Below are 15,028 nucleotides of genomic sequence, written 5' to 3' on the forward strand. Positions count from 1 at the left end.
GTAAGTGGGTCGCTCGGTCAAGAAACGTCATCTGGCTTTAATATAGTTTTAAGGGACGACCCTTAATCTCGTAACTCAGGATGCCATGCCACAATCAGCAACTGAACAATGTCAACAGTGGCCAGGAGCACCCGATGAAGCAAGTACGATTCGCAAACAGCAGCAACAGCAGCAGCAGTAGCAGCAGCAGTGTGCCTGCAGTGCTCTCCAACTCTGAACCAAGTGATGCCTCCATACAGCCTGTGAGCCAAGATAACCTGGGACCCCAGCTCAAACTTCTCCCTCTGAATGACCAGATCCGTGAATTACAGACTATAATCAGAGACAAGTGAGTCTCTGCTCTTCTGTCTACACACACAGACCCCTACAAATCTGTGTTAACAAAGTGTTGGGATATTAATGACACAGTTACTCTAGTTCAGTGTCAACAGGAACCATTAGGTGATCCATCTAGGCTGTGAGTGTGTGTGGTAGAAATACAGTTTATCATCACTAATATCAATATGATTGCCAAGCAGAAGAAGCATAGATCATTTCACTTGACTGTAATAATCAAGGAAGTTGAGATAATTTATTTGATTCCAGGAAGAGGCAACATCCTGTCTGTATCACACCTAAAATCCCACACAGTCTAGTTTCATAGAGCTTTCATATATACAATATTTTTTAATCTTCTGGCCCTAATTTTAGATTTGTCTATATGTCTGCTGGTTTGTGTAAAGTAACGATGCACCAGTCTCATATCTGATGGATATCAGCACTGATGATGCTGACTTAATGAGACATTTGTATTGATCATACAGATTATGTAACTGATCCACTTCCTTCTTTAACCCCAATGTTTTCCCAGCTGTACAGTCAATGCAAACATCCTTCAAACCCACAGATCATTATTTCAATTTCCAGTAGATATAACCAGAGTCTACATGTCTGGGTGATTTGGGGGAAATTTAAGTTTGATAATATAATGTATCCATTTGATGTAAAGATGCCATTTGTTTTCATTTTCTCTAAATAAATTAAATCAGGATGATTTGATTGGGTCTGTATCAAACAACATGATTTCCTACATGTGGAGAACAAGATTTTTAGGCCAGGGCGTCTCTGCAGCACTTTAGTACGTTATTATGACCCTGTTCTGTCACACTTTTGTCAAAAAATTACAGCTTCTTGCGATTTGGATATTGCACTTGGCCATATTTCGATAATACTTTGATTAATTGTGCAGCCCTACTGATAAAGGATACACAGTATATTATGCAATACTTTCAAGACAGTGTGGATTAAAATGATTTTCCAACCTTGAAACTACTTGGAGGGGAAATTAAAGGAAACTGGGTTAAATTATTGTGCTTAGTCACTGTCATAATAAATAATAATTTCAACTACACAGTTATATAGCCCCTCTAGATTGATGTAAGAGACATATTGTATACAGTTTTGTAACAGTTTTTGCACTGAATTGTCTTTCTAAAAGTAAATTGTGTAATTCCATTCTATATATTTATTAGAAAATGAAGGTAATTGTCCATGATAATGTAAGCTGTGCCTTGAAGTGTGTTTTATTGCATCATACTTTGATTGATGATTGATCACATTTTGTTTTGCCCTATTAACACTTAAGTACTTATGTTAAGTACACCTATTAAGTACTTCACTAGTCTGTCATGTTACTGGGTAATTTGGTTCCTTTAAGCGCAGTGACTATTTGTTTTTGTTGTATGAAAGTCACTTTCAGCATAAGGTCAGTTGAGGTCATCCATCAGACATACAGATACATTTTTGGTCATTTTAATTTTGGACATGTCCACGGAATAAACGGTTTATTATTCACTGCCCCACGCTTCCTCATAGCCAATTGATAGGAGTTATCAGCCTCCAGAAGTGCTTGCTGAAAGTGGATTTGTAGACTACGAGTCAGAATCCTTAACATCCTGCAAGAAGTGGTGAGGAAGTTTTTGTGTAGTTAAAGCCAAATTATACCCAAACTTCCACAGAGGAATAATCCCAATCAGTTCAACACAATGATTGTAATTGAAAGGGATCACTTAGAGCCCTGTGTAGGTCAATTCCTTAAATCAATGTATCATAACAGGAGAGAAAAAGTGGGTTTTGAACTAATCAAATGTTTATATACATATTTTCAGGACAACCAGCAGAGGAGACTTTGTGTTCTGTGCTGATCGACTGGTAAGATCATGACTTAATGCTACATATTGTTGGTGTGTGTGCATGTGCGTTTATAATCTTCATCTTCCCCAACAACAGATCAGACTAGTAGTTGAAGAGGGCTTGAATCAGCTTCCCTACTCAGAGTGCACTGTGACCACGCCAACAGGTGAGGATCTCTTTTTTCATTAACAAAATTAAGGTTAAAACTTTAAACTCTAAGCTCCAACATTTAAGTCCCCCAAGACTATGTCCGACAGAGCAGACCAATTATGATAACATAAATGTAAAAATGAGTGCAGGGCTCCCATCCAGTGTTTCACCTCCAGCGTGTTTGACTGAGTGGGCTTGTTCAGAGCAGCTACATTTATGAATGTTCCGGCTTCATATTTTCCCCTCAGGGTACAAGTATGAAGGTGTCAAGTTTGAAAGAGGCAACTGTGGAGTCAGCATAATGAGGAGTGGTGAGTTAAACCTTTCGTGCCTCACTTACCAAATTAGAGTCTTTTCCTTTGTAAGTGCATGTATTATGTCGTCCGTGCATATGTGATTTGTGCCGACTGCACTCGTGCTGCACATTCTGTTCTGCACATATTCATCAGGTCAGGCTATTGTGTGCTCTGGATTGCTTTTTATCAGTAGGCATGTCCTCTCGCTCTCTGTGAAATTGATTGATCATATGAATACTAAATGATATAAAAGAATAATGTTACATGGGACCTTGAGACGGATACAATGCCGTACTTTTCAGAGCATGTTCTCTGAAGGCATTGCAGTCAGCAGCAGTTACTCTCACTTCTTTCTCCCTCAGATTTAACAAGAGTGTCATCAAAGTCAAATGCAAAACCTAATGCGGTTATTGCAAAATTATAGCTTTTTTTTTTTTTTTTTTTCGGTAATAGGACATAAAATGTCAAATGTTGGCCTGTTGGAGACAAAGTGCACGGTCAGAACACCTGTGTTTTGTAAATGGCATAGTCACAAATCACATGTAGGTGCAAGGCATTGCGAAATCACTGGCTCCAAACAACACATTTTTCCAAACGGACAACATTTTGACCCCAGCTGTGTACCGTGTGTCTCCCAACAGGCGAGGCTATGGAGCAGGGTCTCCGGGACTGCTGCCGCTCCATCCGAATTGGCAAGATCCTCATCCAGAGCGACGAGGAGACACAGAAAGCCAAAGTCTACTATGCCAAGTTCCCTCCAGATGTGTACAGAAGAAAAGTGCTGCTCATGTACCCCATCCTTAGTAAGTAACAGAGGGCTGCTGAGCACGGTTTATCTTCAGATGACTCCAGTTTACCACCCTCAGTAGCACAGAAATGTCAAGAGATGTCTATTTTTGTGTAAAAACAGTTTCATGTATTTATTCATTTTGAGAAATCTCCCTTGAGTTGACCTTCACCAACACGTCTGCATTTCCACATCATACCGGCCCATTCACACTGTTCTGATAATTATAGCTCTCATGGGGGAAATTATACACTGCCTGGGAGATAGCCACCAAGCTGCTGAATAGCATAATGAGGGCCAACAAAAATAGTATCTTAATAGCCCTGGTTTCCCAATGTCACAAAGCAGCATTTTCCTGCTTTCAGTTTTTGAAAAATATGATGGCGAGTGAGCCAGGTTGAAGGTATGTTTTATATTGTCAGAATGATGGAAGAAAGTGATGCATGCTAACAGGGTCGGACATTAATGTCTGCCAAGTGCCCAGACTCATGGGCAGATCAATCTGCACACAGCTCAGTACCTTTTTTTAGATCCTAAAATACTGTAATGCATCAGTTATAAGCAAACAATTCAATTCAAATGTTTTTAATACTAAGGAAGTTTTAAATGCGGCATTGTCAAACTTCAAACCTTCAATGTTCTTTGTCTGCAGGTACAGGGAACACTGTGATCGAGGCGGTGAGAGTGCTGATAGAGCACGGAGTCCAGCCCAGACATATTATCCTCCTCAGCCTCTTCTCCACGCCTCACGGTATACCATCACATCCACTTCGCTGCAACCACAGCCCGTCACTGATTTACTTTTGTTTACCCACCAGGTCACACAGTTAGTCACCAATCTCCTCTCCAGTCTTGATCCTGCTGTATCATTGTCTTCATACAATATGCTGCTGGTAAACACAGTGCTGATCAGTTCAACAGTTTAAACAAGTGAGCAAAGCAGCTAATTATTTTTGAATTGGACCGGATATAAGGTTGTCCTGGACATTTTTATTTTTTTGTTTTTACTTTTAACAGTAGTTTTCTACTAACCCAGATTGCCATGACCTTAAATGTGGATTTCCAGAGAAGGTTTTCTAATGTTTTTTAACCCCCTGACTTTTCTCCTAGTGATGTTATTGAACCAACATTTGCACTTTAACACCAGAAATATTGAAATCTGAAGGGCATGTTACCATGAAATTTTCTCAGCCCTTTAATGCTGCTAAGAGGATGAAATCTGTTCATTTTAATAACCCCACACAGACCTCGCTTTCACAACATCCCCAAGACAGGCTAAAAAGCATCAAGCATGTGAGAAAACCAAAGGAATGAGCACATCGTCCATCATGAATTCATGTTTAGTCAATTATGATGAACACTCTAACTGCAAAACTGTCTTTGGAACGGTCTTGGCTTTCTGTATTTTTGCATCTGCTAAAAGGCTTATATTTGGCAAAGTCGTTATTTATGCTGACATTTTAGCTTCTGGAAAGACACATTAAGTCTCTCTCTCTGTACATTATATTGCCAGCTGTGGTTTAGGATCAGCTGGTTTTCTGTAGTAAGTTTGGTTCTTTGTTTCTAGCATTATAGAAATGTATTGAACAAGTTAAATTAGACTTAGACTCAAATGTCCCTGGTCTGTTTTCCCTTTGTCACCCTCAGCAGTAGGTAGGCTCAGCTATATGTACAGTACAGCTGTGGCTGACAGAAGTCTGGTAACTAGTTTTTGAGGTAGCCTCAAGAACTTATGATGGGCAAAGTCAACAGGCTTCACCCTCTGGGTAAAAAGTAACATCTAGAATACATTTCATGGTGACAAATTACAGAAAATAAGCTTTATTTTTCCTTTTGGTCTTCAGCCAAAGTGTAATACCTTTTACTTTTCTCATAGGAGCCAAATCTATAATCCAAGAGTTCCCAGATATCACCATCTTGACCACGGAGGTTCACCCAGTGGCTCCGACGCATTTCGGTCAGAGGTACTTTGGCACCGACTGAACTGAGGGCAACCTGAGGAACATGATCTGCGAATTGCTTCAAGTATATTTTGTCGTGTTTATTTAAATGTATCTCATGTTCTCCTCGTTGTGCCAAATACTGCTCCTTCATCTCCAAAGTTCCTAAACTGACAATAATTAATCTGAACAAATGTATTTATTATCATGTTTTTTTGCTGTGTATACTCATGCTAAAGAAAGAAAACAACACTGAAGCATATTAAGAGTTCAACTTGGATCATTTTATTTTGCATGTTACAACAACCGATGGAAAATAAAGACTTTATATTTGTTAACAGACAAAGATGGCAGATGTAATGGTATCAGTACTTTGGTGGTTCAGAGGTGTTGAAAAAGGGGAGCGCCACAATCACATACTCCAAAGACAATTCAAAAGGGACCATACTGTATGTGCTTGAGCATTATTGAACTTCTGTCTGCAAACAAGATATAATTTGTTATCTTCTCATGTTATAAATATCCTACTATTTGATAAAAGCGCATTGCTTCAATAGTTGTAAGTGTCACTTCATGGAGCAAAATATACAGACACTGCCTGCAGCAGTTATGAATCAGTAAACTCAATACACAGGAAAATAGCTGAACATTATAACAATAAATAGACACAAGACTACATGGAAACACTCAACATCCACATCTTTCCTAATGTTTTATACATGCTTTCAAACACAGAATCATACCTCAGATAAAAACGACACAGCTTTTGAATCAATAAATGAGTTATGTATGTAATGTTATGTATTTCTCAGACATGAGCAGCATTTGATTTGGCTTACCCAGCATAGTAGAAAAAGAGATCATGATGAAGCGAGTTAAAGTGTCGAGATCAAACAGCATCAAGGTTTGATAAAGGCCCAGCTTTTGACTCATACTGAAGAAATGGATGTACTCAGTCACAGAAATGGTTTTCAACTAAGTACGCAGGCTAAATACACAAGTCCATAAACCAAACGGTCTCCACGAGAAGAATCCGTTTCATTGGTATTAAAAATTTCAAAATACATCAACACAGGTAGAAAAAATCTAGAACATCATATTGCAGAGGAACCGCTGACCTCTACCAACCAGTGGACGAGGATCAGTCCTTATATACACGTACAGTTATCTGCATGTTTAAAAAGATCAAAAGTGAAAACAGGCATAGAAGAACTAATGTCCTCTCTCCATGTATGATTTTGTGAACGCTGATTTTACTTCAATTTCCTGTCACTCTGCATCCACACAGAAGTGTAGTTGTACTCAGGATGGCTGATATGGTTGAAAACAAGATTGTGATAATCATTTTTTTATAACGTCTTTCACAGTATGTCTCGTAAGCTCATCCCAGACTGAAAAAATTTAACTGATCACTGCATTAAATTAGCAATTAAGCTAACATCACTGTCATGATATACAGTTTATTCAAGATATGACTCCACTGAAAAAATGATAAACACTACATTAAAAAGTGCAATATGTAAGAATCCTGTCAAATTCATACTCAAAACAAATTGAGGGCAGCGTATCATCAGAATAACCACTAACTGCTGCTAACTGTAGCTACCATTAGCTGGCTAGCTCAGTTAGCTATTACTGTGGATGTGTGTTGGTGTTTACATTGCGAGCACAGGAGCTTTGGACCAGTATGGACCAGAGTTAGCTGGTTGGCATCCTAACTTCAGGAGACATCTCATTATGTCGAAACTGTTGTTTTCTTCACAGTCTGTTAATAAGTTGTTATTTTTTTGTGACGTTTTCAACTACAATTCTTACATATTGCACCTTTAAAACTGACAAAATACTGTGAGATTTCAACAAATTTTTAGGGATGCACCGATTGTGAGATTATGGGTTGATATTGATGTTTTAAATAGCAATTTGGTTGCTAGGCAAGGCAATACCGATTTTTTTTGTTACTGTGTATTTTCTTTTTGTTGTTATTTATCCTCCCTTTTGTGCAAAGGAAACAGGAATATTCAGGCTAAAAAATAACTGTTCTGAAGTGATTCAGTCCGTCATCACACCAGCTTTGAGTACAAATTTGAATCTGGATCTGTGGAATTTATGAAAAAACCTTTATAATAACTGTCTTTCACGTGAAAAAAGGGTTTGTTTTATATAAAATGATTGATCAAAAGCCTTTTCAGCCCACTATCCAACTACCTACTCATTGATTAAAAAAAATGATAGTACTCAAAAAGCCTTACACACTGATGGCAGGGATGTTTTGAGCCAGGAGCTCATGAATGAGCCAGCGCAAAACTGATGTTAGAAAACAGATAAACATCAGCCACTGCCATTGGTGGATGTGAGCTTATTTGCCAATAGTCCAATAGCAGCCAACAAAGCCATAATTGGCTGATATATCGGTGCATCCCTATTCATTTACAAACATATAGAGCTGTAGCTGTGAAGCAAAGCCACAAATTTAGACTGGTATTAATTTTATTCCTGTCACCAGTCTCATCAGACATTAGTAATGGCATTTCAACTCAAAATTAATGATGAAATGCTTGACTAAAAGCCTATAAGAGGTTCTTTCATAAATAGGTGCCTAAAATGTTGGCACAGTCTATTCACAAGCAGGGTGGATACATTCTTTGGAGAAATGCTCTCCCGAAACACAAGAATAAATATATTAATAAGGCAATGGTCAAGTCAGGTACTCTAATATGTTTATATTCATTGAAAAAAGTAAAATCTTAATGCTGTTATATTACTGCTATTATGCTGCACGACCCAAACTGTTAAGAGACCAGAAAGCTAGATCTCTACAAGACACCTCTGGAGCATTATGGGGGTGAGGTCTAAGTTGCAACACTGTGAACTCACGGCCAAACACTAACACTATAAAACAGTACAGTGCCGGACAGAAGCTTCCAAAGTTACAGCAATTAATAATCCCGCAGATGCCAGTGCCTTGAGATGAACAACCAGAGGGAGATACATCACCCATGGTACAGGAAATAGCGGTTGTCTTTTTGTGTGTGAGGCAGTGGTGGAGGAAGATCTTTTTCTTAAGTATACTATCAGTACTATAGTGTAAAAATACCCTTTTACAAGTCTCGCACTCAAAATGTTACTTAAGTACAAGTACAAAAGTATTAGCATCAAAATATACTTGAAGTACCAAAATTAAAAGTGCAGAACGGCCCATTTCAGAATAATAAATATTATGTAACTGGATTACTTGTAATTATTGATGCGTTAATGTATACATCACTCCAATGTTGCAGCTGGTAAAGATGGAGCTCATTTTAATTACATCATATACTGCTGGGCAGCTTCATCTATAATAGTACGACATAATTAATCGCTTGATTTATCATTTGTCTTAATAATAAATATCTGCAAAGTAACTAAATTTATCAACTAAATGCAGTAGAGTAAAAAGTATTAAGTGGCAGAAAATGTAATTACTCAAGTATAGCAAGAGCACAGTGCTTGAGTAAATGTACTTAGTTACATTCCACCACTGGTGTGAGGTATTATTATCCGAATCAAACTCATACTGTTTTCCATGAGAGGTGAGGAGAGGTGATGCTACTGGTTGTCCATTGAGTTCCTCTATACATCATTATGTAAAACACCCGGCTTAAAGTGGCAATGACAATCCAAATGTAGCTTCTAATCCACACGTTTGGCCCCCTTCAGATTTTTTTCAGTGTCTGAACATCCGCATGATCTGGAATGCATTTGCCTCGTGGTACACAGTGTGTGCGATATTATTATACATCCTCTGTACCAGTGTAACTCGTCCTTTGATTAAAGGACTACTCCTCCATCTCTATGGTAACAGAGGGGTCTTGGTCCTCAACTGGAATGAAAAAGGGAAAAAAAAAAAAAAAAGATCAGTCTGTATTATTTATTCAGAGTGTTTGTTGTGACTGATTCAGCTCATACAGTAGTTAACATTGTGTTGCATGCGACCACCAGGTGGTAGCATAATATAATGGTTAAAATCCAAACACAGCAAACTGTTGTGCAGGGGAAGATCGGTGCCTCCAGCTTACTGAACGTGAACACAAACACGAGCAGTTGTTTGGTGCACATTTGTTTGTCTCCGAGCTTTCTTTCTCAGAGGTAACATAGTGTGTCCTCCTAACTGCTTATAGTAGCTGCTGGAAGGTGACTTTCAGAAGACACTTGTACTAGTTTTTATCTGTGTGCCCAGTACTGGGACCATGGAAAACTGATTTATGAAAAAATTATTGGGTCTAAGATGGATCCAGATAAACCACATTTGTATTCTGAATTTGAAGAAATGAAGTTGACTCATTATTTCATCATCATATTTAAATGTGCTATTAAGGTTTCTAAAAAATATCTTACTAACAACTAAGGCATTAATTGTGCATTTCAGAGTGTGATGCAGTTTACAGTGTCTGTACTTGTTTTTATGTTTGAAAGAAATAGGATCTAGAAAAAATCTGGGAAGAAAATCCATGTCATGTTTGAGATTAAAGTAAAAGTAAGGAGGTAACCGCATTTGCCACTTTTATTTTACAGCCTCGCCAAGTGCAAAGTAATCTGAGAGGTGAAAATTGTCCAAAACAAACTGGCTGCATGATGAGGTCATATCTGGAAAACAGCTCTACACGTTCTCTTGTATATTTCGGTGAGCTGTGCCAACAATGGATCTGATGCGCGGTCTGGGTCATTAGTAGTATTTTCTAAATGTGGCAGATACATCAGTGGGTTTGCAGTGACAATAATGCTTGCCACATTTCATGTCAAGCGAAGTGTATTGAAACAATACCCATTTTGGATTTGTAATGCATTATTTGCTATAGCTTATTAACCTCATTAGCAGGACTGTGTATGTTAATAAGATTATGATGATCTTAGTGGGACATGAGGCATGACAAGAGACTCGTTAAGATTCAAACCTTTACTTAATTGTTTGAAATTTAGTGTACTAAAATTTTGTTTTAATATCTATATTAATTTAGTATTTTTAAGAAAGCTTTCAAATTATGTAAACATTGTGGCACTTGGCAAAGGCTTTTGCTTGAAAATACAGCCACAATGTTGATAGAAGTGCTGAGAGGCAAGAAGCACATATTCAAATTGCGTTTTTCTGGTTGTTGTTGTTGTTGTGCAGTTTAAAACATAAAACAAAACACAGTGCAATCATTTGCAAATTAACTGTTTTTGGCGACAATGGTTTTACAAAGTGGTTTGTGGTTTTTCTGAGCCTGTGTAGTAATATCCTGTATACATTCACATATTTCACAACGTGGTGAACCCCACCCCACCCTTGTTTGTGAACAGCTGAGCCTTTTGAGGATGTCTTTTTCATACCCAATCATGATACTGTCACCTGTTTACCTGTGAAATGTTCCAAAGGTGTTTTTTTTTAAACATTTCCACAACTTTCCCAGTCTTTGTTGTCCCTGTCCCAACTTGTTTCAAACATGTTGCAGGCATCAAATTCAGACTATTTTTTTTATTATTATTAATGATGATGAGGTAAAACATACACATTGTCTTGTATTTTTTTGAGTTTTTGTCGTGAGTATATGCCAAAAAGGAAGAGCAAATTATCACATTCTGTTTTATTTATGTTTTACACAGCATCCCAACTTTTTTGTTATTTATTGTTTGAAACACAAAATAGCACATTTACTGAGGTTATACAAACTCCTCAGTGTGGGTTATAATAATGCAATATTCATATGACCAAATTAAAGTGACTCACCCAGGCCTCCTTCGTCAGAGCCGTCATCTGACTCCTCCCACATGTCCTCATTAGCTAATAAGGGGTTCCGGGATTCAGAACTCCGATTCTTCAAGGGGAAGTAGTGGCCGTTCCCCTGGCTGACACGTTCATTGCACAAGGAAGATACAAGCTTATTAAGAAACCATGACCATTACCTAATCCCATACACTGACCCCATCCCTCATTTGACAATTTTACCAATACTTCGACATTTAAAAACAACTCAACTTTATATTGTCTATCCTATCAACTATTTACATCCCCTGTATTTTATTATATGATTGATTATTTCTATAACTATGGTTATTATTGTTCTCTGCATCTGTATTTTAATTGTGTCTACTATAAACCACTCTGTCAACACTTATAGAGCTCATTCTAAAATTTAAGAGTTGCATTACAAATGCAGAAGCGCAGCATCACTGAAAATGAGCAAGACAAGAATCAGATAATTATGCATCTTCCTCACCTTGTGAAGACAGGGATGAACCACAGTCTCCGATCCTCTCCAAATACCTGCTGCAGGTTTCTGCGTATACCGACATTGAAGCCATTTCTGTCTGGTCCAGCGACAAAAACAGGAGCTGAGAAGGCCTCTAGAAAAGGAAAACAGGTGTGCGTCATGCTTCAATTCTCCACAACTCCTTTAACAAAGGACATTCATAACACAAGAGTCCCTCAAAGCAAATAATTCATAAGTCATTTAGGTAGTGAGAGAGCAGCTTAATGAGCAGAACGAAGAGGGTTTTCTGATAAATATGTAAACCCTCACCTAGAGTTGATCTGTTTTTGGCCACCAACCAACAGTGGTAGCCAAAGAGGAACATGAGACTGACGAAGAACATGAGCGCCACAAACATGAGGAAGAGGACATGGAACTTTGCGGGCCCGTTTGGCAACTCCCCCTGAGAGAAAGAAACAGGAGAAGTAGAAACTTGAGAAAAATGGTGGGCTTTAAAAAGGTATAACTCATGACAGACGCTTGAGTTCTCGAATGTTGTAGAATTGCAACAGTGCTGACTTTGTGCAAATCAAACTGGTCATATGACTCCATTATCAGACGTTGAGCACGAGTGATAATTCAGACCGATGACACTCACCACCCAGAATTTCATGAAATACTGACAGACTGTCGCTGCAATGAATACACAGTACAGCATGGAGTAGGAGAGGAAAAGCAGGAAAAACTTGTAGTTTGAAAAGCCCACACAGTTGTTCACCCTAAAAGACAAAGAATATTCTGGTGTCAGAACAAAATTCAGGTATAAATTCCACTTAAGAGGGAAATAGAGGGGAAATGACTACTTACCAGGGACAGTGATGGTCCATCTTCAAGACACATCTTTAAAAGAAAAATATATTTTTGTTTCTACATATCATTTCACAGTATAAAATGCCTATAAAATACCATTCTCGCATCATAAAAGTATGTTTTTATTTGTCTTCCACTCCACAACTTTTACCTCCTCTGACAGTGGTCTGCTGATTCCTTCTGATGAGCCTCAGCTCTGATTGATCATTAGGATATTATTTCTGAGAGATAGTGTGCCAACAAAGCAACACCTTCTAATTATCACAACAGTCTCCGGCCAACAAATATCCCCTTGCCTCGGGTAATCTCTCTAGATGAATGGATTGAGGAGGAAAGAGTGACTTACGTTTCACAAACCGAGCAGTGGTGACAGCGGTCAGGCTTCAGTACCTGGCAGCGGTCGCAGAACCTGATAGCTGGAGACAAGAGGATGGCCAGTTGAATGAGCGACATCTGAGCTGAGCTTACCCTTCCCTTACTTCCTGCAGCCTAGAACTTAGTCTGAGCAATCAGCACTAATGAAAGAGATACATTGGCTGATTACTCTGGATGAGGATGCTCTGGAGCACACGCGGAGCTAATTGCCCTAGCCTTCTTGCTTTCAATGCACACAGATTATGTGTGAGATGACAGACTGTGCCTACTATATCTGGTTTTGAGGTAATAATCAGAGCTGCAATGATTAGTCAATTAATTGGTCAACTATTTTGATTACCAATTAATCGTTTTAAATTTTTCACGCAAAAAAGGCCAATATTTGTTGGTTCCAGCTTTTAAAATGTGAGGATTTGCACCTTTTCTTTGTCATTTATGATACTTAATAAAGAGTCTTTAGGTTTTGGACTGTTAGTTGGACAAAAGAGGTAATTTGAAGACATCACATGGAGCTCTGGGAAGTATTTTTCACATTTTTAAAATATTTTATAGACTAATCGATTAGAAAACTTATCGTTAGTCGTAGTTAGTCCTAATAATAAAATATTGATGACGTCCTTGCAGGAGAAAAATAACAATGACTTGACAGGACCGCTTACCTCCAGACTGAGCTCGAGTAAAGATGGGCAGTTTCCTTGCGATCTCAACCAGGACTTGTTTCTGAGCATCTGGCCTCTCCTCCATCTCGTATCTCTGCTTGTCTGAGTATGACAGCTGAAACTAGAATAACAAGCATTGTGCTCAACACCACATTTGTTTTATATTGCAGACTTACTCAATGGCAGAACAATAAATCAGTAACATTATGTTCAGGATACCTTTTTGCATGGTGATGCAGGGGGGGTAAATATGGACTTCCAGTAGGTCCAGGAGAACATCACAAAACAAACATGAAATACCAGTAGATAGGCCACTGAAAGCACAAAACAACAGCCACAGTTACTTACAAAACAACTGTAACATGTACTTAATGTGTTGTTTAGCAGCGAGCACTGCTTGTAGCACAAAACATGAATGGGTAACTCGCCTTTTTCCAATGTGTTGGTGAGTGTAACTGTAAAAACAAGAACATGACATGATGAAACCACAAGCCGGATGTCACAGCGCAGCAGATTGTTTCCACCTACATTACTTTGATTATAAAAAAAGAGGAACGACACTTGCCGGCTAACACGACTAGCCAGATTGACAGGTTGTAGCTAGGAGGCACAACAATAGCCAGTACACGTCTGAATACAGAGTTAACACTAAACCTCTTAACGTTAGTGGCAATGACAAATTGTCACTTTTTTTAACAGCTAAATGTCACGTTAACCAAATTAAAACACACATCCCGAACCACTTCCGCCTAGTTTGCTAGCTGCTGCTCGCTCTTTAACGTTATTTTTGTCAACACTGCTGTGCGGCAAACTGCGATGTCTCCACTCAAACGGTCCGAATCACAACAAACGAGCACAGTTTCTCGTACTTACACAGACATAGCTCAAATACGTAGGCGTAATACGACCACAACACCACGGAGGTTATAATAAGCACAGGTATCCAAGAGAAAACCCTTTGACAGCACCTCAAACCTCTGGAGAGAGCCATTTCCATCTAACCTCTGTGCTTATCTGCGCTCGACTACCAGCCCTGGGATTTATCCATCAGTGACATCGGCGAGCGATTCACCGCCCTGCAGGAGCTGGAGCCGCGTCCTGGGAGTCGATCATGTTAAATGATCGTTTTATTTGTGTTATGCTGCAGAAGGGATAAACAATCAAATTGATGATGGCTGAGTTACATTTAGCTGCTTCAGATTAAGGTAACTAGTTTTCAAATGTAGATTCAATGCACTAAAATCTGCATTAAGTTTAGGAACTGTGTTTCTTTGTCTTATTCGTGAAAGGAATTGACTTTAGTTGGATGTGGCAGTTTATTTTACTCCATTTCACTGCCACATATCACACACACATCATATTACTTCCTCTGAAATAGCCATACAAGATCTTTGGGGCTGTAACTAACAATTATTTTCTTCATTGATTAGTCTGTTGAGTATATTCTCTATTAATCGATTAGTTTTTTGGTCTGTAAACTGTTAGAAAATGGCAAAATGTGTCAGTGTCTCCCAAAGCCAAAGATGAGGTCCTCAGATGTCTTGTTTTTTGTTTTCTACAAGCCCAAAGATAT

The 15,028-nt window shown here is 38.6% G+C and overlaps 2 protein-coding genes across 3 annotated transcripts; one reads left to right on the plus strand and one right to left on the minus strand.

The window, feature by feature from the left end:
* The first annotated feature begins 65 nt into the window (after window positions 1–65).
* uprt (uracil phosphoribosyltransferase (FUR1) homolog) lies at window positions 66–5,607 on the plus strand. Its single transcript, XM_084352233.1, has 7 exons — window positions 66–328; window positions 2,148–2,190; window positions 2,269–2,338; window positions 2,571–2,633; window positions 3,260–3,421; window positions 4,058–4,156; window positions 5,282–5,607. Exons 1-7 carry the CDS (start codon window positions 81–83, stop codon window positions 5,386–5,388), a joined length of 792 nt encoding a protein of 263 aa, XP_084208359.1. The 5' UTR covers window positions 66–80; the 3' UTR covers window positions 5,389–5,607.
* zdhhc15b (zDHHC palmitoyltransferase 15b) lies at window positions 5,608–14,468 on the minus strand. Of its 2 annotated transcripts, none has more exons than XM_084352231.1 (11): window positions 14,329–14,468; window positions 13,884–13,910; window positions 13,675–13,769; window positions 13,456–13,576; window positions 12,768–12,837; window positions 12,419–12,451; window positions 12,210–12,330; window positions 11,882–12,014; window positions 11,579–11,705; window positions 11,089–11,207; window positions 5,608–9,204 (listed from the first exon to the last, which is right to left on the minus strand). In XM_084352231.1, the coding sequence occupies exons 1-11, from the start codon at window positions 14,450–14,452 to the stop codon at window positions 9,161–9,163; spliced, it is 1,014 nt and encodes a 337-aa protein (XP_084208357.1). In that variant the 5' UTR covers window positions 14,453–14,468; the 3' UTR covers window positions 5,608–9,160. The 2 variants fall into 2 exon arrangements, with proteins under 2 accessions (XP_084208357.1, XP_084208358.1); XM_084352232.1 differs by lacking the exon at window positions 14,329–14,468 and adding an exon at window positions 14,021–14,320.
* Window positions 14,469–15,028: the final 560 nt, after the last annotated feature.

This window comes from Pagrus pagrus, assembly GCF_965226575.1.
Source record: "Pagrus pagrus genome assembly, chromosome: 5".
In the NCBI taxonomy this organism is placed as follows: domain Eukaryota; kingdom Metazoa; phylum Chordata; class Actinopteri; order Spariformes; family Sparidae; genus Pagrus; species Pagrus pagrus.